The sequence below is a fragment of the Barbatula barbatula genome (genome assembly GCF_947034865.1).
Source record: "Barbatula barbatula genome assembly, chromosome: 2".
NCBI lineage: Eukaryota > Metazoa > Chordata > Actinopteri > Cypriniformes > Nemacheilidae > Barbatula > Barbatula barbatula.
Window position 1 is genome coordinate 28547909 of NC_136767.1, and position 25112 is coordinate 28573020.

At 38.6% G+C, this 25112-nt stretch overlaps 4 protein-coding genes across 8 annotated transcripts; 3 read left to right on the plus strand and 1 right to left on the minus strand.

The window, feature by feature from the left end:
- Positions 1 to 1524: 1524 nt before the first annotated feature.
- On the plus strand, positions 1525 to 3341 carry znhit3 (zinc finger, HIT-type containing 3). Its single transcript, XM_079488169.1, has 5 exons — positions 1525 to 1777; positions 1887 to 1924; positions 2030 to 2092; positions 2204 to 2287; positions 2457 to 3341. Exons 1-5 carry the CDS (start codon positions 1710 to 1712, stop codon positions 2657 to 2659), a joined length of 456 nt encoding a protein of 151 aa, XP_079344295.1. The 5' UTR covers positions 1525 to 1709; the 3' UTR covers positions 2660 to 3341.
- myo19 (myosin XIX) lies at positions 2787 to 14961 on the minus strand. Its single transcript, XM_079488147.1, has 23 exons — positions 14710 to 14961; positions 12467 to 12614; positions 12174 to 12322; positions 11266 to 11379; positions 10595 to 10721; positions 10431 to 10500; positions 10247 to 10349; positions 9894 to 9990; positions 9716 to 9792; positions 9542 to 9632; positions 9138 to 9303; positions 8806 to 8879; positions 8195 to 8430; positions 7928 to 8104; positions 7634 to 7792; positions 7313 to 7420; positions 7115 to 7185; positions 6933 to 7000; positions 5943 to 6100; positions 5521 to 5650; positions 4482 to 4567; positions 4020 to 4349; positions 2787 to 3771 (listed from the first exon to the last, which is right to left on the minus strand). Exons 1-23 carry the CDS (start codon positions 14818 to 14820, stop codon positions 3658 to 3660), a joined length of 2964 nt encoding a protein of 987 aa, XP_079344273.1. The 5' UTR covers positions 14821 to 14961; the 3' UTR covers positions 2787 to 3657.
- pigw (phosphatidylinositol glycan anchor biosynthesis, class W) lies at positions 14934 to 17297 on the plus strand. The gene is made up of 3 exons (XM_079488158.1): positions 14934 to 15094; positions 15166 to 15258; positions 15488 to 17297. The coding sequence occupies exons 1-3, from the start codon at positions 15077 to 15079 to the stop codon at positions 16982 to 16984; spliced, it is 1608 nt and encodes a 535-aa protein (XP_079344284.1). The 5' UTR covers positions 14934 to 15076; the 3' UTR covers positions 16985 to 17297.
- A 245-nt stretch (positions 17298 to 17542) lies between these two features.
- On the plus strand, positions 17543 to 24253 carry ggnbp2 (gametogenetin binding protein 2). Of its 5 annotated transcripts, none has more exons than XM_079483400.1 (14): positions 17543 to 17679; positions 18711 to 18821; positions 19114 to 19194; positions 19372 to 19625; positions 19807 to 19905; positions 20033 to 20146; positions 20229 to 20438; positions 20522 to 20696; positions 20903 to 21085; positions 21223 to 21364; positions 22485 to 22622; positions 22878 to 23023; positions 23142 to 23387; positions 23500 to 24253. In XM_079483400.1, the coding sequence occupies exons 2-14, from the start codon at positions 18729 to 18731 to the stop codon at positions 23689 to 23691; spliced, it is 2073 nt and encodes a 690-aa protein (XP_079339526.1). In that variant the 5' UTR covers positions 17543 to 17679; positions 18711 to 18728; the 3' UTR covers positions 23692 to 24253. The 5 variants fall into 5 exon arrangements, with proteins under 5 accessions (XP_079339526.1, XP_079339528.1, XP_079339529.1 ...); XM_079483402.1 differs by having other exon boundaries at positions 17567 to 17679; positions 22485 to 22616; XM_079483403.1 differs by having other exon boundaries at positions 17567 to 17679; positions 22485 to 22610.
- The last annotated feature ends 859 nt before the right edge of the window (positions 24254 to 25112 follow it).

Sequence of the window (25112 nt, forward strand, 5' to 3'; positions counted from 1 at the left end):
ATCAGAACGGGATTTTGTCTCTCGACTGCCCTGTGTTTATAAAGACTTGATTAGATTAGATTCAACTTTATTGTCATTACACATTTACAAGTACAGTGTAACGAAATGTAGTTTAGGTCTAACCAGAAGTGCAGGATATACAGTGAATAAATACCGAATACAATATTAGAAAAATATTATACAGTGGGCATGGACTATGAAAATACTTTACAGTAGGTATGTTCTATGAAAATATGACAGAAGGTTTGTACTATGAACAATATGTACAGATGACTATATACTATGAACATTAATGTACAGGTGGCTATGAACAGATAATAAGAATATTGTGTGTTTGAGACAGATACAGTAACAAAAGCCTTTCTTTAACAGTGTCTATTGTTACACGGACGCTTTTGTGAAATACTCATAGTCAATTTGCGTTTATTCAACATTTTTTATAAGAAAGTTTATTCATGTTTGAGTTTTGTTTGTTTAAGACATTGTCAGCTTTGTTTGCACTAAATAAGTGGATGTTGTGCTTACAATCTGGGTAAAGAGCTTTGTTTGTTTAATACATTTAGTGTAAAACTATTAAATGTAAAAATCGCTTATTGCTCCCCGAACTCTTTGTAAGTCGCTTTGGATAAAAGCGTCTGCTACATGACTAAATGTAAATGTAAAACCTATGTGTATGTGATTTGGTTTGTGATATGATGTCTTTCAAACATTCCAGGTAGGCCTATTTGAAGTGGATGTGAAGATCCAGTCTGGTGAATATATATATGGGTCTTTTAAATATTTAGGTACAGAAATTAATTCTCAATTTTCATTTGATAAGCATTCAGATAATGTTTTAAAAAATGCTTGTCAACGTTTAGGGTCATCGAGAAAACTGCAGTTTTAACATTGAAAAGGACATTTTGATGGTTGTATATAAATATTGTATATTATTGTATCCTGGTTCAACTCTCTCTCTCTCTGTTAAAAGCAAAAACAAACTTTTGAGGATTATAAATATGGCGAGTAAGAGACAAACGTTCACCAACAACCCATAAGATCTCAAAACTCCAGACTTTTGATAACACCTAGAATAACTAAATCCACCAGAGGGGGCCGAGTTTACTAATAGGTAGCACCTAAACTCTGGAATAGCCTTCCAGATACTATTCAGGGGTCAGACACACTCTGCCAATTACAATCTAGATTAAAGACACACATTTTCTGCCAAGCATTCACTTAATGCATAATATGCTAAATAATCAATTTATTCGATATTATTTGCTAGAATGATCTTGCTTGTTCTATAAACACCATGCGCTGTGCTGTAATTTTGCTTTTTTGTGTTTTTCAGTTTTTCTTATTTTCACCCGTAAAGCTGTTTTGGAACAATTCACATTGTGAAACGCGCTATATGAATTAAATAGGATTAAATATACATACAAATTAAAATATTTTGAAGTTGTAGTAGTATAGACGAAAGATAAGCATACACAAAAGATAATATTTTTGGAGAATATAAACATAGTTTTATTTGAGTAATTGGACAGTTGGCCGATTGGTGGCGGTCTTGCGCAGCAAGGTGCTTTGGCAACGTAACAAACAAATAGAAGAAGAATCCACGTGTTTGATTCGACGTTATGTGATGGTCATTTTTCTAGTAAAATAGTGGAGCTTGTGTAATATTCAGCGCTTTTTATTTGACCGATTGTTGGTTTTTTAAGTCGATCATGCAGCTTTGTGTAGTGTGTAGCGAACAGGTTCCGAAATACAAATGTCCTGCCTGCAGAATCAGATAGTAAGTTGCTTGCTGAATAAATGTGTGTCCATGCTCATGTTTAGACACGAGCATCTTAAGATCATGTTTGTGAGCCAAGTATTGTAACTTTCTTTCTCTTTTCTTGTAGTTGTTCGGTGAATTGCTTTAAGAAACACAAAGCTGGTGGTAAGTTTATATTATCTTAAACATTTTAAAGTTACTGTCTGATGTTGTTTTTCTAAATAACCACAGTAATGTCAAATTAAAATGAACCTTTATTTCTCTTCATAGATTCATGTCATACAAATAAAGAAACACCTCCAGCCTCCAACACCCCAACACCTGTGTGCAGTGGTGAGTCATTACTGTAGTTTGCAATTTGTCATCGAATAATAACATCATGTAAATAATCAGAATTATTCAGTCATTTGATGAATGTCATTATAAAATGTGTTTTGATTTTAGCTGACCAGCCCTGGACTGTTAATGATCTGCTTGATGAGGACAGCCAGAGTGACCGAGTGGCCTTAGAGAAACTTCAGAAGCTAGGTGAAATTAATGTGACACAGATGTCTACATGGAGCCATCACGATTTTAACTTTAAAGAATACCGAATGTCACATATATTTATTTACAGTAACCTTAGATTGTGTTACAGTCAACTTCCCTTATGTGTGATTTCTGTGCAGGTTTAAAGAATCTCTATTTGTTCACACAGGTGATTCAGAGGCACTCAAGTGTTTGTTGCTGAATCCACATCTCAGACAGTTATTGACATCAGTGGATTCAGCTGAAAATAAAGACAAGGCCATGAAGGATGCCATGCAGGAACCACTGTTTACGGAGTTTGCTGACCAGTGCTTGAAAATTATTGAACCAAAAGAAACAGAACATTATAATCATCATGATGATGATGAATGATGCTCACTGTCACGTATGGATTGTTTCAATGTAAACATGGACTATTTACACATTCCAGGTTCTAATATCGCCTGTTTGATATGTAGAATACTACCGGATTTGTTAAAATCAGAAACTGGGACTGGAGAACATGTTGACAATATTTTTTATTGTTATCTACAAAACAACTTGTATATCGGTTTGTTGTAGCCGTGCCCAAACTAAAAGCTTCAGTCTTTAATGCCCTGAGAATAGATCTGCATAATAGTAGGTTTGGTTATAACTGTAAATCCTTAAACGTTTGATAACCAAAGTATTGAAGTTTGTGTTCATAACATGAGATATATTTCAGTATAATCTGACAAAAATGGGAACTAGGAATACACATTTTTTTTAGTTTGCTTTGGTTCCAAGCTCTACTGCAATGCTTATTTAACCATGTTGTGTCATATTTTAAATGTAGTAAATGCACAGAATACAAATAAAGGGTACAATGTTATATTATAAATGTAGTGATTGCACAGAATGCACATAAAGAGTACAATGTAGTACTGAATATAAAACAGTGGTCATACACAATAAGCCCTTTTGTGTTACTTAACAAGATGTCTACATCACTGTATGTATTATATTTAATTCAATATTGTGGAAAAGTGTTTTTAATAATGCCCCAGTTTGGCATTTATAAGCAGCACAATAAATTAACAAATAAATACTGAATATCCACAAATCACTTTTTCAGCTGTGCAAAAAAATGTAGTTACTGATTATATTTTTAGGTATAAAATAGCATATTTATAAAAAGATCTACAGTATTAAACTGATTGAGGAAGCTCCCGATTTAAAGGCACTTGTGCTTCATGCTAACCCCTGCCAAGAAATAAACATAATTTGTGTAACAACATTACACAAACAATAAGGATTATGCTTGATGATTTTTGTCACTTAGTACCCTAGTATTACAAAGTTCCTATATGTGCTTTAAAGGTGCGTTGATTAGATAAAGATGACATGAAATATTAGGTTCCCTCCAGCAGGATCTGGTTAAATCCAGTCACTCCATCAGTCTTGTTTACTGGGTGCATGTTAGCGTACAGCAGTGGCGATCTCTGCAAATGCATTTTAATGGACCCCTGGAAAATAAAGAGCAGAAAAACGTCAAGTAAACCCCTGGAAAAGAAACTACAAGCAAAACTTCAGCTCTATGTGGACAATATCTGTGACAGGCTGTTACTAAACAGAAACAGTATGCTACAGATGCCTTCATTAGAGCCTAAATCTTATTTATCCTTGCATATTCCTATTCGTAATTTGTGTTTAAAAAATATATAATAATAATTAAAAGAGTCCAAGGTAAGATGTATTGTTTAGCATCTCTTACCCGTGGCTGTGCTCTGATGGAAGCCACACCCTGATCAAACTGGTTGGTCTTTACTTTGTATTCACCGTGTCTGAAGGGCATCTTAAGACAGGCCATCATTGACATGACCCTCTGGAAACCAGAAGCAGTCATGGACACGGTGATGGTGGGTGCAGAAGCCACAGCCAGCCCCATGGGCCAACCTCTGATCACCACAGGTTCTGGGATGCTGGAGAGCTGCACTGAGCCTCTTTCCTTCAGCAGAGAGTCCAGCTTGGGACGCACGTACACTTCTTCTACCAAATCTTCAGCATTGTCCAGTTCCGCCTCGGCTAGGGCATCCATGCGCACCTGCGATACAGTGAAAATTGAGCAGGAAAGACACATAGGAAAAGAAAAGCACAATGAAATGAGTGAAAAGAGTTGAAATCACAATGAAATGAGTAATTGCATGAGTGTATTAAATAGAAGCAGGGTGCTTACTCTCCAGCGCCTCCAGTTGTGCTGGATGACTGCTGCAGCATTGTGCAGTTTCCTCACCTCTTTTCTAACCAGCCAGGATCTCACCTCTGTTATACACACACATTAAAAGTTTTGAAAACACTTTAGGATGGTACTAGGAATACAAGTCTCAGTAAACATTTAAATTATTATATATCTGAAGTGATTTGGATAATGATATTACTATTAAGACAGGACTAAAACAAAAGAAAACGTTTTACTTCAGAGCTTGAAACTCAAAAAAATGTTCTGGGTCAAACCAAGTCAAATTGACGGAGCAGGTCACATACAGTATGTGCTAGACTGACGAAATCCCACATGCTAAAACTGTCCGTGTGTGGCGCCAAGAACAGGTGCTAAGAAGGTCCTGGCACTTCCTGTGGAGTGGCGTTTGATTGGAAAGCCAATACATACATACTGATGACACAGCCTGGAATCAATAATGCTAAGAACACAGTCCTGTATTTAACAGACTCTGACACTTGAAACTTTGATTTCTCTGATGTAAATGGGACTTAGCCAGATCAGAATCGAGTTTAGAAACATCTCAGTACAGGATCGGTTTGGATGGGGTGAGCTGCACCTGTTCTCTACTGAGTTAATCAGGTGCGAAGTGTCTAGACAGATGGCAGATGTCATATGCTTTGGCCAATCAGGAGAGAGAGGATGTCAACGGTCACAGCCCAAGTTGAAACACCTTTTGACCAATCAGTATTTTGTGATTATTTTTGTATAAAGAATTCTTGTACAAGTCTGACACCCCAAGTCAATTTTCCTTTCAAATTCTCATTACTTTAGGGCTAGAAATAACTTTGTTATTGATAGTGTAGAGTACATCTGTAAAGTCATTATTAGGTCATGTCAATTACCATGGTAGTATTTGTTATGCTAAATGGCCTTTATGCAAATTAATAAAAACATATCCAGACAAAATCTATGACTTTCTAACAGTTAGAAGCATGAGCATTTTTGTAAAAATGCGATTAATAACATCCAAACAATTGTTATGATAAATGCTGACCTGCTTGTATACGAGTGGCAGCTTGTGTCCTGATGTTGCGGAGATGACACTGATACCTGCGCCAGGCACACTGGATACAGAACGCCTTCTGTGAGCGCACCCTGACCCTGTGGTCTTCCATCATCTCCAACTACAAAACACATGTTACAATAAGTTTTAAAGACATCTCAGTTTATCATGATTTATACCTGGTACTGACACGCATCACAAAGGGGATTTTTATGACCGTTTGTTACTGTACACGTGATCTGTGCTAATATTTTGAACAAAACTTTTGTTTCGTCACAATCATTTTGTGTTACGTTGACAGGCTGGCTTGTAATGTTATCCAGGACGTTTAGATCCACACGTCTTTGTTCTCTTTACATTATTTTTCAGACCAAATGAGCATTTTACAAAAGCATATGGGGGGACTGCTTTACCAGAGAGTTAGTCAGAAAGACTTTGGTCCTTCCACAATGCACCATGTTATTGTTGTCAGCAGGGCTGAGGGTGGAGCTGGGGGTGTGTTTCTTGAGAACCACATTTAGCACGTCCTCCACTGCCGATCGCAGAACAGACTGCTCACTCATCTCAGATCCTGTGGGTAAGAGATGTAATTTAGAAACGGCGTTAACTGCAGGGCATGTACATGCGACTACAGGACAAACACAAAGCTGTGATGATGACGACTCTGTTTGGTTTTAATCATATGCAGCATTGTTAACAATACTGTGCTTGTTTATAAGAAAACAAGTTAAACAGGTGTGCAAGCAGTGACATAAAAAACACACACAACTTTCAACAGCTTGGAAAAAACCCATTAACAGCATAAAAACAACATTAGTAAGATTAGTAAGGTTTAACATTAACTTTCAAAAGGCAAGTTGGAATAAAAGATGCATAAACTGCATGAAAATATGTACAAGAAAAACATGCCGTTATTCACCCGAACAACTCCGATCTGTGGTTAAGCAACAAGCAGGAATATTTGAAACATTGTATTTGTACAACTTTTCAATAAAGATGGAAATGAGAATACTGAAAGAGAGAAAAGAGAAGAGAGAAAAAAGTTGTAAAAGTTTGAAAGAATGCAAATGTGCAAAACTTACAATGCTAGAGTGCTCTTGGTGGTTGTGAGGGTGTTGCTAATAAGATGTTCTGAGTGCTAAATAGCTCAAGTCAAAATAACCCACCCTATTGTCTCTATATTCTGCACACCGAGTGACTAGATACCGTTTCATCGGTTTTAGAAACTGCTTTTGTCTTCCAGGCTAAACTCATAAGTCTAATTGAGCAAAAAGCAAAGGCCACCTCTAGTTAACAGATGAATTTAAATACTTTAATACAGTGGATAAGGGTTTAGTTCAAAGTATGATCATAAGAACTGTGATGCGTGACACTAATAATAACAGGTGAATCATGTCTCTTACCATCATCTCTGTTTAGTAGAGTGTTTGTAATCAGTCCGTAACGCTGAAGGAAACTGCCATACGGGATCCTGTATAAGTCATATTTAAAAATATAAAAAATTAAGAATGCTATAAACACGTCCTGTTGCCAGAACCTGTAGTTACTTGGGTGACAGAATATGTTTGTGTTGTGCATGTGTTACCTGATGGGAAATCCTGCTGCGCTGATGTTTATAGTCTCCACTATCCCACAGGCCTCAAGCTGAGTGATAACCTGAGCACAAACCAAACCGACAGTCACTAATCACCCTGTAATACTTTCAAATATGTTTTTTTCTAATAAATTAAAAAAAATGATGTAGCGTAAACACATATTCAACATGGGCAGATGATTTCATTACCTCCTCCTTTTTGAAGGTGAGCGGTCTGCAGTCTGGGTTGGGTTTGATACAGCGTGTGTAGTGGGGAGTGGTGCTGTATAAGATCTTCATCAGGCTTTCAAGTGAGTTCTGCATTTTCACAAAAAATATCACGTTACATAAAAATGCAGGTCAGTCTGAATGATCTGAATATAAAGAATCACTGAAGCTTCTGTGAACCATGAAATATTCAAGCATAATATAACTTGATCCATTTGATAATTCAAGTGATTGTGAAAAATAATGCTCAAACTTTAATTTAAACCTACACACAAAGACGTCAGCTTAATTTAAGCTCTGTACCTTAAATTTGGAGACAACAGTAACAACTTTGTTGTTCCCTCTGGACTCTGGAACTTGTTGTTCCCTCTCGCTTTCATGGTCACTCTCTTTAAAAAGACTGTGCAGCAATGCATTCTGGGATTTCTGCAGGACATGGATAAGCTCTGGGGGAACGGGGTCCTGTAGTGCACACGTGTGCAAAAAAAGCAAGCTTGTGATCTCTCTATTAAAAAATAGATTGTACCGTATACTAATTTTGGTTGTGCTATATTGTGTACAGTCAAAGCTATAGGTCAACATTTACACAGATCATACCTTATTCTTCTCCATCATGCCTTCTATCCGATAGCTGACTTTGCCTGCATAGTGGGCGACCATGAAATGAGACTCTTTACTGAATTTGTCCCAGCTGATGTTGGCATTTCCCGACAGCTCCTTCTCCAGACGCACACGGAACTGCCTCGCATCTGACGTTCTGTTCAGACGACACTCCTAGTCAAGAAAGACACATTTGGCAAAGAAATATGAATGCTTGTTACAGAAATGGAGTTTGATATCTAGTCTCTCTCAGTGGAAGCAGACCTCATTGAGCAGAGAGAAAATGCTGGTGGGACTGCCTTCAATCAGGTCCAGGCAAGCCTGGTTGTCTTGGTAACGTATGAAGGACCACTGCAGCCCCTCAGACACGTACTCCTCCTGCTGGGCCTTCAAATAATGAGCCACAAAGTGTTGCTGGAGTTTTTCGTTGGCATAATTAATGCACAACTGCTCCAGGTTATTCAGGAGGAAACACTCAAAACCATAAACATCCAGCAAGCCTGGAGAGGAAACCAGTTAGACACGTTTTATTTGTCTTTCACAAAATGCAAAACAAAATGTATAGTATATTCTGTGGAACTTTAAAAAAATATATGCATAGAATAGAACAGTGGTTCTTAAACTGGGGGACCCCAAGATGGATCCAGGGGGGCATTTTATGAAATATATAAATTTATAATACATTTTATTTAAAAGACCATAAAAAAATAAGACCACCAAGCAAATGTATTGATGTTACAGCAAAAACATACTCAATATGTTTTTGGTTTGATAAAAATTCTAAGTTTAAGATTACACGTTTTAATTTGGCGGACGCAACAACAAAAATGTTTGAGAGTAACTGGAAAAGAATACAAAATTAATATAATACATACCTATGAAGTTGGACCACATGAGAGTGTCTGCACACATACTGTTATTAATGAAAGTGACCAGCCACTCAAATAGCCTGTAAATTAAAAACATCACATCAGTTTTTTAGATTGTATATTCATTGTTATCTGATTTCTATCTGTAATATATTACGAACTGACCTGTTTTAAAAAAACATTATAGTTGGATCGCATTCTTGTAAGAGGGTGGCTCTTGGCTACAAAGCTGACCTATGTTTGACTATATGATACTAATAGGAAACCCGCAGTTCATACCACTAGACATACTGTTAAAACACAAACTACAATCTAGTTTACACCCATAATTGACTCACTGTGCATAGATGACTTTAGCGAGACAGTCTCTGCGGATGGTGCACTCTGTCTGTGAACACGGCTTGAGCAAGTTATGTTTTCCAGCCCGCAGTGTTCTCACTACCAGATAAGTCTGCAGCTCCTCTACTGGCACCTGTAGCAGGACAGCAGTCTTCTGCAGGAAACCTACAGCCAACACAGAGAGAGAAAGAGCAGTTATCAACACAAAATACAGCACAGACGCATGATGAAAGACTACTTGGCAGCAGCAATTCACATTACCTCAAGTGCATGCCTACAAAATAAAAGTTTTTTAAGGGACAAGCACCTCAGCTCAATGTCTTTGGAACATGCACATAACCACTGCGCCACCAAACATATCTAACGTTGCGTTTGTAGATTACACAGCAGAAATGTCTCGCACCTTTAGAGTTCTCTTCCACATCACATGGCTGAGACTCTTCAGATGCAGGACTGAAGTCCACATTTCCCAGCTGCAGAAGACCTGCAAGGATCTACACAATACAATAATACAATCATGTTACTTTAAAAAGCTTACGATGTTTACATCTACTATTTATACCCCATCACAACTTACCTGAAATATCTGTGCCCTTTTCTCCTCATCAACTCCGAGGTTGACCATTGCCACAACAGTCTCCTGCAGACAGTCTTCTGTTCGGAAACAAACAGGCAGAAAATAGTGTCAAATCAGACATCAAAACCCTTAAAATGATATTATATGCATGATGGGATGTTTCAGTTCTAATATTTACCTTCTAAGTTTTTCTCGGCATGTGGTAACCAGTCAAAGGCTTGATCTAAAGGTAACATCCATTCCAGTCTCTGCTTTTCTGTGGCCCCTTTCATCATCTTCCAATGAAACAAATCAAAAGACATGCAGACATAATCAGGATCAATCTACATGTGGAAACTAAAAGTTAATTTGAGGAAAACGCTCTTCATTAATGACAATGTTTGGAAAAAAAGATCAATAATAAAAACGGCGGCTGAACTTCCAAATCCCCATCAGAGCTATCAGTTTATTGTAATAAAACTTGAACGTTTTGTTTAAAGAACTGGTCGTTGTTTTTTATTCTGAAAGGCTTTGTGAATGCTGATATTTTACCTGATAGAATATGTGAAAGTTCCTCTCATTAGGTGCTTGGAAAGCCACTCTGGTTTTCTCCAACAAATACGTCTTCACCAACGCACCAACCAACAGCTGAGAGCTGCATTATAAAAACATAGAGATATTTACACCAGTCACATACTTCTTCAGGTTCAAAAGCTGAAGAGACTCCACAACTGACCTGTTGAGCTGAAGCTGAATGTATTTTCCAAAGCGACTGCTGTTGTTGTTGCGTAATGTGCAGGCGTTGCCTAAGAAACAAAAGAAAAGGACAAACATGGGCTTTTAGAATAAGAGCATAATGAAGGACAGATAAAATCATAAAATCTTAGCATTTCCCCTCACCAAAGGCCTCCATGATGGGGTTGGAGTCCAGCACTCGTCTTTCTATCTTCTCTACTGTGTGTTGGCATTTCTGAGATGATGCGGCAACTGTGGCGTAGTACTTCATCAGGCATCGTGACGTCCAGGTCTGAAGACATATTTTGTACAGGAGTTACTGTAGATTACTGTAATCTAAAACTGTGGTTCTCATATGCTATGCTAGAGTCATGACCTGCATAAAACCACAAAAAATGTAATGCTATTTATCATGTAATTGTGGTAGTTAGAATATAAATAATCTCTTCAACTTTTAAATGGAAAGGAAAAACACTAACCCTAACCCTTTTACAGTGGTTGATGGGTTCAATCAACCTCTACAGTATTGTGGTGCAAATATTCCGGTCACTTGGTGGAATCTAACCAAATCAGTCAGAAAGGACACTTTGTGAAACACACCCTCATCCTCAAAAATCCCTTAAAACTGCGGATCTCCAATCTACATCAAGTGCTTTGAGATCCATGCAGACTACCTAATCAGATCAGATCAGATCAGATCAAATCCCTACTACATTTCATTTGTATAACATTTCGGTCTGAAACCTTTTTTATCAGCTTGTGAAGACTTTATTCACATTGTAACAAACTTGAATCCCTCCAAACAAAAATGAGGAGGTCACACAAACATAACTCACTTTCCCAGCTCCACTCTCTCCAGAGACCACCAGCGACTGGTTCATGGGCTCCACCTGCCCCTGCACATTTCTGTAAGCCTCTTCTGCAACGATGAAGATGTGCGGCTTGAAATCCTGCATACAAAGAGATGCTTTAACATCGAGGCCAGTTTCAAAGCATTATTACTTCCAACATTTTAGTGTCCACGTGTTTCAACAGTTTACTCAGTAACTGTATTAGAGTAAATGTTCCAACCTTCATTCTGTTCTGCTACAAAATGTTGTTGGAGCAGCATTAATGGCAACTTTGCTTGCATTTTTGAGAGATTCAGCATTCTTTACTGGCATATGTATCACAGATATACTGTTTTGCAAAAGAACAGGTAAAACTTAATTTATCATTGTTGCTGCCTAGTACACCTGACTTGAAGGAAAGCTATCACTCAGCATTTTACTCAGATTCCTGAAAGTGCCTGAAACTCAGTCAATATTTTTTAGGACTCGGTTTCTTTTGTCCAACTTCCTGATTTGTAAATTTACCATTAACAGTCTCAGATGCATACAGCTAGGTAACTTCTCCATGGCATAATGTGAGAAGAATGTCAAACTCTGCATGCATCACAGTTTAATTAATCTATTCTTATCACAGAGGTAACATTGAATTAAATGATCATTTACATAAGAATGATTAAATATACAAGATCCTTGTGCCTTGGGTTATTTTTATTTGTGTAGCATTTTTCAAAAAAAAAATTTATCCCATTAAACATACTTCATAGACCAGGTGTACAAACAATGTTCGACCCATTATTGTGACAAAAAGGCAGATGGATCACAAGATATCATCTGGATGACACCTGTTACGTATAAACAAAGCAGTACAGTTGTTAATAAACCAATAGTACATCAGATGTACCCATAGTGTTTACCTGAGGCTGAGGGGCAGAATGATATTCCCTCATCACATCCAGAGAGTACAGATGAGGGATGGGCTGAAAGGGGTTGAGAGCCACCAGCGTGCAGCCGGCATGTGTGTAGAACACCTTTGCACTATACCTGGCCTGCAAACATTTCAGGACTGCAAAAAAACGGCAAACATTACATTTGCAGAAGCAAATGCAATAGAGGTCATAAAAAGTAATTTATTACTCCAGAAATGTTATTTCACACACTTTCATTTTGAAGAATTGTCAATCGCAACAAATCTGTTCTAAAAACGCACCTGTAGTGGGGGTAACAGGGTTAACTTTGGTGAGGTCATCGTAAGTATGAAGTTCAGATTCATTTATAAGGAAGTCTCGGATATCCCCTTCCAGTGAATCATTGAGAGATTTCCTGCGGGTCTGGGCTTTGCCTTTCAGCCCATTAACCTGCATAATAAAAAACAAATATGCATACAGTATGCAGTCATGAGACCCCATTTTAACCAGATGCAACATGCTAAAGCGATAGCATTAAAAGCTCTTAACCTAACCAGCCATGACAAAAGCTGGTTTCTATTAATTCAAAGTTTTCAAACTCGATCAAACTATCAATACTAACATAAATGTTCACGTAACATTCATATAGAAATACGAGGCCATAATGCACAGCTTAACATACTTAAACCTGCTTTATCTCGGCTGTTTTGTACATACAGACCTGTGCATGACATCATTAGAAAGAGCCTTATCATTTATCTGCAACAACTAACAGAGGTTTAAGCACATATAAGACCTTTGGTGAACACCTTCCTTGAGATATGACTAATTCCTTGTGCAGTTCTATTCTTCGCTCATAAATCACGTTTAATACAGGCATTTCCAAATGAATGAATAATTCAATTTTATTTATATAAAGCGTTTTTACAATGTGCATTGTTCCAAAGCAGCTTTACAAGAGAAAATAAGAAACACTGAAAAACACAGCATAGCACATGGTGTTTATAGAACAAGTTAAATTACTAATAAATGCAGTCTCCCGGTGGTTTCTTTAGCACGTTTTGCATAAAGCCGGTAACACAGAATATTTCATAATTTGGCAACATATCTAAGGTGGAAGAAGGCTGTTTTTGTGATTTCGAAATGATAGGTTGCTGTCTAATATAATGTCTAGATCTTTTACTGCATTTGTTGGAGTAACAGTACAGCCTTCGATTTGCAGGATATAATCCGAAATATTCGGTTTACGTGTCTTTGGTAAAAAATCTTACTTATCGTAACATTTACGTTTTATTCGAATTTGAAAGAAGGAAATGACACGTCATCCGATGTAAATCAATAAAAAAATGAGTTACGGACTGTGCAAACCTTTCCAATGGGACACACGAATAGAACAGTATTTTAATACAACACGATTACACGGTCATCATTCTGTTGCCATGCTGTGATGAAGACACCATGTTCTAAGCATGTGCTGTGTTCTTGCAGAGCCAGGGCACGGTCAGGATAAACTAATAATAAACACCGTATGCTGAACAGACCTGTGCCTAATCCAATCACACAAACACTGGTTAACACCACTATCTGGTTAAATTAAGAGGAGTAGGGCGGCAAGCATCTTTAAAAGAAATAGTAAGTTAGACTTTAACTACAACAATTCTTCTATAGTAATAATGGCTCCAGCTGGGAGAGAACATCTGCGATGACCTGTATTTAAACATGAGCCACAGAACTAACGATTATGTGAAACAGAAGCATTCCTGTCTGGCACCAACATTGCAGTCTGTGAATCATAGTTACATAAAGACACATTTAAGGCTGTCTCTGTGCTAAAGCTCTGTGCTAGCTTTGTATACTGTGATAGGCTTTAATGGACTAGTTTGATGCACTTATGTATTTTGTTGCCTATGTTGTTATAATTGCTTCCAATGTTTCCTTATCTGTAAGTCGCTTTGGATAAAAGCGTCTGCTAAATGACTAAATGTAAATGTAATGGCTCAGAGAGGAATGGCATGGGCAAACCAACTGTATTCTGTTTTAAAATGTTTATTTTGTCGGCTTTTTAAGACTTTGATATAAAACCAAAACAGTAAAAAACATATGAATACAGGATACGTTATCAATAATAGGTGTAACATCCAATTGATCCAGAACAAGCAAAATAATCTGAGTTTAAAAGCACCCCTGGTCAGTCCGGGCCGTTGACAACTCCACGTCAATGAACATGCGCGTGCACATTAGGTGTAAACCGCAAATCAAGACCAATCGTCGTAAAATGTGTAATTCATTTATGAAGCATTTTGCTAATCTTAAAATAACCACATTTAGGGACAAAACTTGTGATGAAACTTTTTCATGAACAGAAAACACCAACAAAAAGTTCAGCGATGTTGTTATAAACACAACACTATGGTTCTGGACGTCAGAAATACATAGAATAGAGCAACTTTTTTGAACTGTTATAAAGAGGATATGTTTATAACGTGTTGGTGAGGTACCGTTAAAAGATATAAGATGTCTAGTCTAGTACAAACTTTTCGCCTACCGTCTCGTGTCGGTTTGGTGTCCCAGCCGAACTTCTCAACGCTCCCTCAGAACTAATAACGGTCGACACGTCTTTTTTTCTAAATACAACTCTCCGATTGACCGTCGCCATTAATGTAAAAGTTATAAAATCAAGTCTCCTGGTATTCTGTGCTATACGGACATTTTCCGACCACGAAGATTCCTGCGCGAAGGACAAAACTCGCGCGATCCCGCTGACTGACCGCTACTGACTGGGGCGGTGACGTCACGCAGTTTGTATCCGAGCCCCGCCCACGTGCGAGTACGCAGAAAGCCACTCCCAGTGCGGAAGAGAAATATCTCTAAATAGTTCTCATGTGCGGACGCAATTCGTGAATGAACGATGAATGAATGATGATAGATTTGTAAGTAGTGCATTACATATAATGCACCTTTATTATTAAACAATGTAACGTCACGTGTTTAATGTTTTTAGTGCGCTAAACCGGTTAATCCTGACAGTCCACTGTTAGCCTCTACTAGCGAGAAAAGCCACTCGTTTCTTTCCACAAAAATGACACTGGGCGAGGTAGGTATATCCATACAGGTTTTTGCTTCAAAACATATCTTTTGGTCTTTACCGCTGTTGTTCATTTAACCCATTTGAGCACAAACTATTTAGATGAGTCTGGTAATAGGACCACTGTAGCCTTTTTTAAAATCTACCTATTTTGCCCAGGCTAATTTAGTTTTGTTTACATTACCACATAGGTCCCCCCTGACCATAAGTAACATCATGTACTGTTTTTTTTTTACAGGAAATGGTATTGCCAGAAGGCAAGATTGCATTTGTCAGTAACCTTAATGGAACAACGCTGATCGAGGTTTCACTGGGATCCCTGTTAGCTCCACTGTGTGTCCTCAGTCGAGGACTCTTCCTTATAGTGTTCCACCTGGGAAAAGGGGTCCTTCCATTATCCCAAGGAGTCCATCTCCAATTGGACTTCTTGACACTGATAATGCCTTTGGTCCTGTCATGTACTTTACTTAGCGACATTCTTCACTTTGTAATCATGGGTCTGGCTCTAGTGGATTTTGCTGTCCTATATTTTGTGTACAATAACAGAAGGCGACCACCTCAGGGTTCCCTTCGCAGTACGATCGACAGGTTTCTACAAACTAGAGTAGAATCTAACCTGGTCCCATTTGTAACCGTCTTCCGGGTTCTGGTCAATGTAAAGACGGCCATAAGCATTCTGGCTGTTGACTTCAGTGTGTTCCCAAGACGATATGCAAAGACAGAGATGTATGGCACGGGGGTCATGGATTTTGGTGTTGGAGCATATGTGATGGCCAATGCACTAGTGTGTCCTGAAGCAAGAGGAAAGAATATTCAAGGATCAAAATTTAGCCATGTGTTAAAGCAGTTTTTGTCTGTATGGCCCCTGGTGCTGTTGGGGTTGGTGAGGCTGGCGAGCGTCAAGTCAACTGGCTACCACGAGCATGTGACCGAGTATGGAGTTCACTGGAACTTCTTCTTCACGTTAGCTATTGTTAGAGTGGCAGCATCTGTGCTTTTAGCCATTTTTCCTGTACATGTCTCCTGGCTTATTGCACTCCTTCTCAGTGGAACGTACCAGGTTATCTTGCAGACAACAGATCTAAAAAAATTTCTCATCCACAATGATGACCGTACAGGCTTTCTGCAGGCCAACAGGGAGGGTATCTTCTCAGTTGTGGGTTACATAGCCATCTATCTGGCCGGGGTTCAGGCTGGCCACTACCTGATGCAGAGCAGAACATTAGTTAAGGACTGGATCAAAGTGATTCGTAACCTTCTGTTAAGCTGCTTTGGGTTATTTATCACCTTGCACATTTGTCAGACATTTATAGAGCCAGTGTCACGCAGAATGGCCAACCTTTCTTTCTGTGTTTGGACTGTAGCTCAATCCATGCTATTTATTTCTTGCTTAAGCATTGCTGATGGACTTTTGCTTTATTCCAAAGTGATCTCTAATGTTTCTCTTGTATCTTCATCATGGACTCCTTGTACAAATAAGAAGTCAGTAAATTCATCAACACATGACAAGATTAGACAAAATTTAGATGCATTGTGTCTCGTACAATCTGTAAACCGGAATCAGTTATTATATTTTCTGCTTGCAAATATCATGACTGGATTGACCAATGTGTTAGTAGACACTTTAAACAGCAGTGATGTCTTAGCTGTAAGTGTTTTGTTGATGTATATGTTCATAAACAGCTTAGTTATATTTATATTGCATATTAATAAAATAACCATTAAGTTCTGGTAATACATTGACCCTTTTAATTTTTTACATTTTAAGTTTGTCTTTTTCAAAACGTCTTTTTATTTGCAAATTCTGTGGTGAAATGTGCTGTATTTAAAGTTTGCATACTGTAAATAAAATAAAATTAGTAAGTATGTATGAATGTATTATTCCCGAGTACAAATAACATGGACATTTATTTCATATTCAGGAGTTCATATTTGTCATTTACATTTGTGCAGTTTGCTTAGTCCTGCATTATGATGAAGTATATTTCAAGTACAAGCAATCTCTTGTTTTGTAAGGGCATATACAATAACACTATACAACAAAATGGAATTAAAAATAGAAAAGTACAGACTGCCTATACGGGTTTAAAAATACAAAGTGCAAATGAATTTACATAAATGCTTAATACATTTTACCATTTTCAAAAAATGTATATTACATTGTCTTAGTTGAACGTGTCTTGACATTTTTAAATGGTAATGAACAATATATGAATATTTATTTGATACATGAAGAAAATTACTTTCTAACAACATGCATGATTGATAACTCCTCCCCGGTGCCAATCAAACTCCACACGTCATGCCAGAGCCCGGAACTACTTTCTGACGTATTAAGGGGCTAAAGGTCACAGAACATTCGCCTGCCACATACGCCGCTGTCGCACTTGTTTGTTTTTGTCAAAAAAACAACCAACTTTCGGAAAACAGGTGGGTACGACTAATGCATTTCGATACTTGAACATTTGAAAGCTTGTACAAGTCTTAAAACCCCACAGAAGTAACGTCACGTTGAGGATAAACCCGGAATAGGTCGAGTGAAAGCTGAGGGTGTCGTTCGTCAGTCAGAATAACGTTAGATATCTAACAGCGTTTAACACATTTATCAGTAAATATTAGGAATATAAATGATACCTGTCGCTGTATGTTTAACATGCAGACATGCATATGCTCCATTGGTTAAAAGTCGCAGTGAAAGATGTCAGCTTGCAAGCTACAGTCATGACTAGCAGCTTGAGAAAGTTTCACAGGTTAGCCGTGTGCTAACTCGACTCTGAGATGCTAAATTGTCCCGTTTTCAAACCATTGGTTGCAATTATTTCGCTTAAATACGTCGAAACGCAAAATATTTCAAAACCATACGTTAAACTCATCTGAAAATGTGTCTGTGTGTGCGTGCTTGCATTTCTTTAGCTAGCAGGCTAGTTAGCATGTCATTGGAGGGGATATATGGGTGCAGTTATTACAGCATTCATTATGTAACGTTGTCATGACTACCAGATTGTCAAGCATGTTATTATAAATATAATGTGAAATGTTTATCTTGATATATTCGAGACGATGGTTTGGAGGTGTTTAGCTGCTCAGTGTTAGCATGCGCTGTGGGTTGACCTCTTTTGACTTCCGATCGTACATCTGATAAACAGACACACAGTGCGTGTGTTTTACATTTGAGTTCATGAGTGTGCACACCATGATGAATGTATAGAAGTATTTCAGCAATGAAGATGAGTATAGTGAATGTTGAAGCCTCTGTACTGGGCTGAGAGTGTTTAAGATAATAATCCCTAGCAAAGCTGTAAGGGCTGCTGGGAAGTCAGACACTGGTTGCACTTTTAGATCTGGCATAATGTGCATTGATAATCATCAATCTTGATTTTTATTTTGTATTTGTTTATTAAATGTCGCATATAGAGGTGATATTGTGTATTGATATCCGCGATTGTCTTAACTTTTCTTAGGGAGATTTCAGGAGAGACATGGCACGTTTGGTGGCTGTCTGCAGGGATGGAGAAGAGGACTATCTTTTCCTTGCACGCCAGATTCCCCTTTACATCGATGACACACTCACTGTAAAAGGATTTAATTAATTATATTTTGTGTTTTTTCCCTAAAGGATTGTTTCTCTGGCTTTTTCATCTGCTAGGCGGCAATCACAAGTCTGATCATTTAAAAATGAGTGATAGCTCCTCTAGTATAGATTCTTAAGAAAATATTAATAACCATACATGTAGGCAGTGTTAAAAACAATGTATATTCCTCTAATCTTCAACTTCTTTAGAAAAAAGAAATACAGGAAATGGTTGTTAAGTTATGGTTCACTTATATTCAGTATTTGTGAAAAAATTCATGTTAATTTTGTAGATGGTGATGGAATTCCCTGAGAGTATCCTGGAGTTTGACAGCCATCAGATCCACAGTTCGCAAATGAAACAATTTGTTGAGGTAAATAACAAAAGATCTCTCTGTATCGACACACAGTATTGTATAACATGGACATGTTTTACAGCTGGGTATATATTTTCCTAATGCTGGAGCCTCTAGCTCGAGTGCAAATCAAACGATGAACTTTCAGATTGTTATTGCTGGTGTCCATCGTGACATCTCTGCCTTCTCCAACAGCATCACAGACTTTTGAAACAGCAAGATCTGAACATGGCATTGATGGTGATGTCTCGAGAAGTATTCAGCGCTCTGTCTCAGTCTGTGCCGTGCGTTGGCTGCAGACGCAGTGTGGAGCGTCTCTTCTCCCAGCTCACAGACTCTGGACATTTTGCCCTGGAGCCTCTCACCTTGGGATCGTCTGGAGTGCTGTCAGTGATGCGGACTTGCCTCACAGACCCTAGAAAACTCTACACGCTCTTTTATGTGCATGGGTAAGTGTTACACATGGACTTGAAGGGGACTAGAATTTGGTGTTTCAGCTCTGAACCATAGCTGGAGTTTATCTCATAGCTTGATTAATTTAGAATGTTTGTTTTCTTTTGCTGGTTTAATCGTGTAATTTTTATATATATATATTTAAATATGAGTACCGATGTCTGTCTTTGTTTTCAGGTCAAAGTTAAACAGCGTAATTGACGCTATTCCCAAGAGTAAAAAGAACAAACGCTGTCAGCTGCACTCTTTAGACACGCACAAACCCAAACCTTTAGGGTGAGTCACTGAATGAATCCCTTGCTTGTGAAATGTAAAAAAGATGAGTGATTCCATCAGGCATCTACAGTGATGTCTAGGCTTGTTGACTGGAGGTGTTTGGTAACCGTGGTTACTGATTCTACAGGGGCAGCTGGATGGATGTGTGGGAGCTGATGTCACAGGACTGTCGTGATGAGGTGGTTTTGATTGATAGCGCCTCTCTACTGGAAACACTGGAAACATACTTGCGCAAACACAGGTAAGAGATGATGCTTTACCTGGCAACCAGTTTTTTTATGAACCTGTCACCAATGGTCTGTTTCCACGATATGCATCCTCAGGTTCTGTACAGACTGTAAGAACAAAGTTCTGAGAGCGTACAACATCCTGGTGGGGGATCTGGACTGCAGTAAAGAGAAAGGCTACTGCGCCGCCCTGTACGAGGGTTTACGCTGCTGCCCCCACGAGCGCCACATCCATGTCTGCTGCGAGACTGACTTCATCGCTCACTTACTGGGCCGAGCAGAACCTGAGTTTGCAGGGGGTTACGAGTGAGTGGTCCAGTCCTCAATGGGAAATATGTGAAGTCCATTTTTGGAGTTTGTACTTCAATGCTTTAAATGTGGATTTACAGGCGGCGGGAGAGACATGCAAAGACCATGGACGTCGCTCAGGAGGAGGTGCTGACGTGTCTGGGAATCCATCTGTACGAGCGGCTGCATAGGATCTGGCAGAAACTGCGGGCGGAGGAGCAAACGTGGCAGATGCTCTTTTATCTGGGCATTGATGCCCTCCGCAAAAGCTTTGAGGTGACGCTGCTGTTCTCAATGCCAGATACTGCCCAATTACTGTTTTGTCTGTACTGCCCCTTTAAATATTACTTTGACCTTTTAATCAAGATCAAAATAACTTTCTTGAACTTCAAAATGATTTGATTTGAAGATGAAGGTGCTAAAGATGACAAGTGATATTTTAGCATCTGCTCAATGCATAAATGGTGTGTTTGTCTGTGTAGATGACCGTGGAGCGGGTTCAGGGTATCAGCAGACTGGAACAGCTTTGTGAAGAGCTCTCAGAGGAGGAGAGAGCAAAAGAGCTCAAGCAGGAGAAGAAGAGGCAAAAACGCAAAAACAGACGTAAGAACAAGTGTGGCTTTGAACAAGAAGCAGAGGAGGAGAAGGACAAAAGTCTTGATGAGGTAAAGACCACTAAATCATTCTTTGCTATTGTAATCTGCCTATGGCAACAATACATAATTGTTACCAACACAATCTCATTCACACTTTTTTAAATCCATACAAGTCTGAGGTGATGTACATCAATTATGTCTTTTAGGGTTCATCAGAGTCTGTGGATGGTGATTGCAAGTCATGTGGAGTTGAGTCCGTAGACAGTGTCGAGGTCATCATCTCCAGTGAGCTCTCCTCCTGCACCTGTTCTGCTGCTTCTGACCTACATTCCCCCAAAACCAAGAAAGGTGAGGATGGGTAGAGATGCATGGTGACGCCCTTAAGAATCTGAGTGATGCTGCAGCCCTTAACTTTGGCCTCTTTGTCACCATCTGGGGTCAGTTGTGGCCTAATGGTTAGAGTGTTGGGCTTGTGATCAGAAGGTTGCCGGTTCTAATCTCAGTGTCAGCAGGTCATGACTGAAGTGCCCTTGAGCAAGACACCTTACCCCTGGTTGCTCTGCAGTAATGTGCCACTGTATAAAAACTACTTGTAAGTCGCTTTGGATAAAAGCGTCTGCCAAATGAATAAATGTAAATGTAAATCTCAATTTGAAACATAAAATGTCAGTTATTTGCAGAGTTATTTTCTTTACGTGGGCTGTGCTTTGGCATTGCTGGTCTGCGTGGATGAATCCGAGCTCTCTGCTAACACCACTCATATAGAATCAATTGTAGCGTTTGATATCGCGTCACAAATCATCTACATCGCGTGATGTAGACAAAAATTCTAATCAACACGGAAAAAAATGCCTACCTTACAAGGTCCTACAAGTAATATATCTGAAACATGTCATCTGAACACATACAATATCTGACGCTTTGGTTATGACTACATGAAACAAAGACTTTCACCTTCCAGATGTCAGAGTCAAAAACCACTGTCACTTTGGCTCTCTGGAGTGCGAGGTTACTTTTATTAACAACAGATGAAACCCAAGAAGTAATCGGCGTCAGAACTTCATAAATTAAGATTTATATGACATTCCCCTGATGAACGCGTTAAACACAGCTGTCTAGATGATGATTTAAATTCCAAGCGACTGTGATAAGAATGAACAACACTCTTGTCACCTGTAGCAGTGCCGATAGCAGTGCCGATACAGCACCATCCACACACACGTGATAAACTAGCCGTTTCCTCTCCTTTGGGTTTTACGGATGTAATGTAAAGACTCAAAGGTACTCATCCAAATTCAAATATCCTGCTTGGGGCGATCTGATAAATTATTATAAGCTCACCGTTGTGATTTCAGGGTAATCAGCATGTTTATGTATTTACTCAATAATTTAATTCTGATTATTTTTACACCCAAATTGTCACGGATTGCCACTTTAACTGTGATTTGACTGTTGCGTGTGTTTGCAGCACTGTTACCCCACAGTAACGGTAGCGACTGTGGCTACTGTTCCAGTATGGAGGGTAGTGAGACGGGCTCTCGGGAGGGCTCGGATGTGGCCTGCACCGACGGCATGTGTAACCATGAAGAAACAGGTACAGGTGAAGGTGAATCAAGAGAAATCTTTGTTGCTTGAAACATATAGTGAGTTTTCACATGAATTTTCATTGTGGGATTTTTATTCTACAAAATCAGTGGGTAAATATTTGCATAGCAGTATTTCACAAACATTTAGCAGATAGATTTTGATTAAACGTAAATTTGATTTTGATAAGTCTTGTACATCCTGTCAGATTGAGGCGTCCCTATTTATGAGGCTCTTTGCCAGCATCGTACAGTTGGATGATTGTTTTTTCTTCCAGGCGAATGTTCCTGTGTTCACCGCGGCTCAGAGGAGAAGGAGGAAGACGCTGTTGACAGCTGTGTGGAGTGCTGGGCTATCTCAGAAGAACACACAAAGAGCAAAAACAAAAAGAAGAAAAGAAAAACTAAGTGCAGGAGCGATCATGTGAGTAAACTGCCCAACACTTTAATTAAACCTAGTGAACTTTAATTATTCATCAGTATTCTCTTGTGCATATAGTGTAGGTGAAATGAGCAGTCTGTGATCTGTTCCTGTCTCACAGATATCTACGGTGAAGGAGAGCTGTGCATCAGACAGCAGGAGAAGTTCTGGATCTGTTGGCGTCCATGAGTCTTCCTCTTCATCACAACTGTGCCGCAGCAAAGACGCAACCTGCTCCAACTTGTGCTGTGTGTCGTCAGTGAGAGTTCATACGCTGAGCTGTGGAAGACACTCACACATGCTGCCTCCTGTACCTGACACCTGTGCGCACAGCGAAGGCAGTGCCAAGAGCCTGATGGAGTTACTGGTGAGTCGAATCTCCTTGACTACTAGATGAATCGGATGTCTGATGATGCTAGATGTCGGGTTTTGAGTGTTCAATACTTTATTGGTTTATTTTGTAATTTCATGGTAAACAGAAGGAATCTGAAGTGACCACGGATGACGAGAACTGTCTGACGCAGGATGAAATAAAGTCATTTGTAGAGAACAACAAGTCCTTCTACCGCATGCGAGACCAGTACAGACAGGGCCTTAAGGACCGCTTCACCAAATACTGCCACTCCAGCGTGTGCACTGGAGAGTGGCCGTCCGCCACCAGTGTCAACTAGACCATACACACTAACTCACACTTATTTTTATAGACCATAACACTCATGATCACCACTGCGTTGTCAGTAAGTTTTTTCCAAAGCATGGATTTAGAATTGGAAGGGGTAAAATAATTCAGTGCTGTATTTGGCTGTCAAATTTGATGACGTTTGTATTGTTGGGAAAAGTTACCTGTCTGTCACATATTTGTCTTCCCCTTTAAGCACCTCCTCTTTCACCCCAAATCCTTCTCAACCAATCACAGGTGACTTTGTTTTCATTCTCTTGTGACATGTGGATTAGGAAACAGGTTCTTAGGAGACAGTTATTAAATTAACAGGCCTTGACTGTAGGGTTAGATGTCGGTAGTCTTAATGAATTGTTTGTAACACATTTCTTTGTCTTCTTTTCTTCCCTAAATCATTTCCCTGACTGTGACAATTTTTAGTGGAAAAAACTAAGCGTGTACAGATATGAGAAAAGGTTTTACAGAAAGATGAAACATCCATTAATAAAGACGTTTGGATGTAATGTTGAGCGCAATGTGCAAATTTACATAATAAAGAATATTTATTAATATGCATTCTGGTTTGTGTGTGCTTGTGTTAAAAATGTTAACTGACATTAGCCAAAGTAGTGACACTAGTTTGATTTAGCTATTGATTTAACAATCCAAAAGTATGATGTACTTTCAATACTTACAATACAATAAAACATGTAAAATTTCGTTTTAAAGGGAAACTTTTTGCCCCAAAATAAAAAATCTGTCATGAATTACTCATCCTCAAGTCCAAACCTTTATAAATCTATTCGCTCTGTTGAACGCAAAGAAAGATATTTGGATTAAAGTTTCTGGCATATCATTGACTACCATAGAAGAAAGTATTATTGTATATATTTATTTTTTTGTTCTGTTAAACGCAAAAGAAAATATATTTAAGTATTTCGGAAAACAAAACATTATTGAGCACCTTTCACTTCCATTTTTGACTATGCCAGAAATCTCAGTTGCTAACATTCTTCTAAATATATATATATATATATATATATATATATATATATATATATATATACAGAATAAAGAAACTGGTACAGGTTTGGAACTACTTGAGGGTAATTCATTATAGAATTTTCGTTTTTTTGTCGTGAATGCCTTTTAAATAAAGAACGTGGTTTTATTTATTGGATGATTATTGGCATCCACTAGATGGCGCGTTCAGTGTACAGTCAGTATGAGCAGCACTGTATATCAGTCTGTTTTATGTTATTTATAAAGTAACTGCTGATGCTGAGAAATTGTTTCTATGTAGTGTTTTCCAAAACATAAAGGCCTGATTTCACAGACAAGACTCAAGCCAGGACTATGCCTTATTAATTAGGATATTTAAGTAATTTTTATAGAAAAATGACTGGTGTGGCTCTTGAGACTAAACAATGGCAA

What these genes read in the sequence shown, in the direction of transcription:
- znhit3 (XM_079488169.1), top strand. Translation starts at nt 1,710, where the DNA reads ATGCAGCTTTGTGTAGTGTGTAGCGAACAGGTTCCGAAATACAAATGT. An exon ending in CCCAACACCTGTGTGCAGTG is followed by an intron (nt 2,093 to 2,203) that starts GTGAGTCATTAC and finishes TTTTGATTTTAG; the next exon opens with CTGACCAGCCCTGGACTGTT. An exon ending in AGAGAAACTTCAGAAGCTAG is followed by an intron (nt 2,288 to 2,456) that starts GTGAAATTAATG and finishes TTGTTCACACAG; the next exon opens with GTGATTCAGAGGCACTCAAG.
- myo19 (XM_079488147.1), bottom strand. Translation starts at nt 14,820, where the DNA reads ATGGCGACGGTCAATCGGAGAGTTGTATTTAGAAAAAAAGACGTGTCG. An exon ending in GCTAAAGTCATCTATGCACA is followed by an intron (nt 8,880 to 9,137) that starts GTGAGTCAATTA and finishes TTTAATTTACAG; the next exon opens with GCTATTTGAGTGGCTGGTCA. An exon ending in CTGTTGTCTCCAAATTTAAG is followed by an intron (nt 7,421 to 7,633) that starts GTACAGAGCTTA and finishes GTGAAAATGCAG; the next exon opens with AACTCACTTGAAAGCCTGAT.
- pigw (XM_079488158.1), top strand. An exon ending in CAAAAATGACACTGGGCGAG is followed by an intron (nt 15,259 to 15,487) that starts GTAGGTATATCC and finishes TTTTTTTTACAG; the next exon opens with GAAATGGTATTGCCAGAAGG.
- ggnbp2 (XM_079483400.1), top strand. Translation starts at nt 18,729, where the DNA reads ATGGCACGTTTGGTGGCTGTCTGCAGGGATGGAGAAGAGGACTATCTT. An exon ending in CACAAACCCAAACCTTTAGG is followed by an intron (nt 19,906 to 20,032) that starts GTGAGTCACTGA and finishes CTGATTCTACAG; the next exon opens with GGGCAGCTGGATGGATGTGT. An exon ending in CTAAGTGCAGGAGCGATCAT is followed by an intron (nt 23,024 to 23,141) that starts GTGAGTAAACTG and finishes CCTGTCTCACAG; the next exon opens with ATATCTACGGTGAAGGAGAG.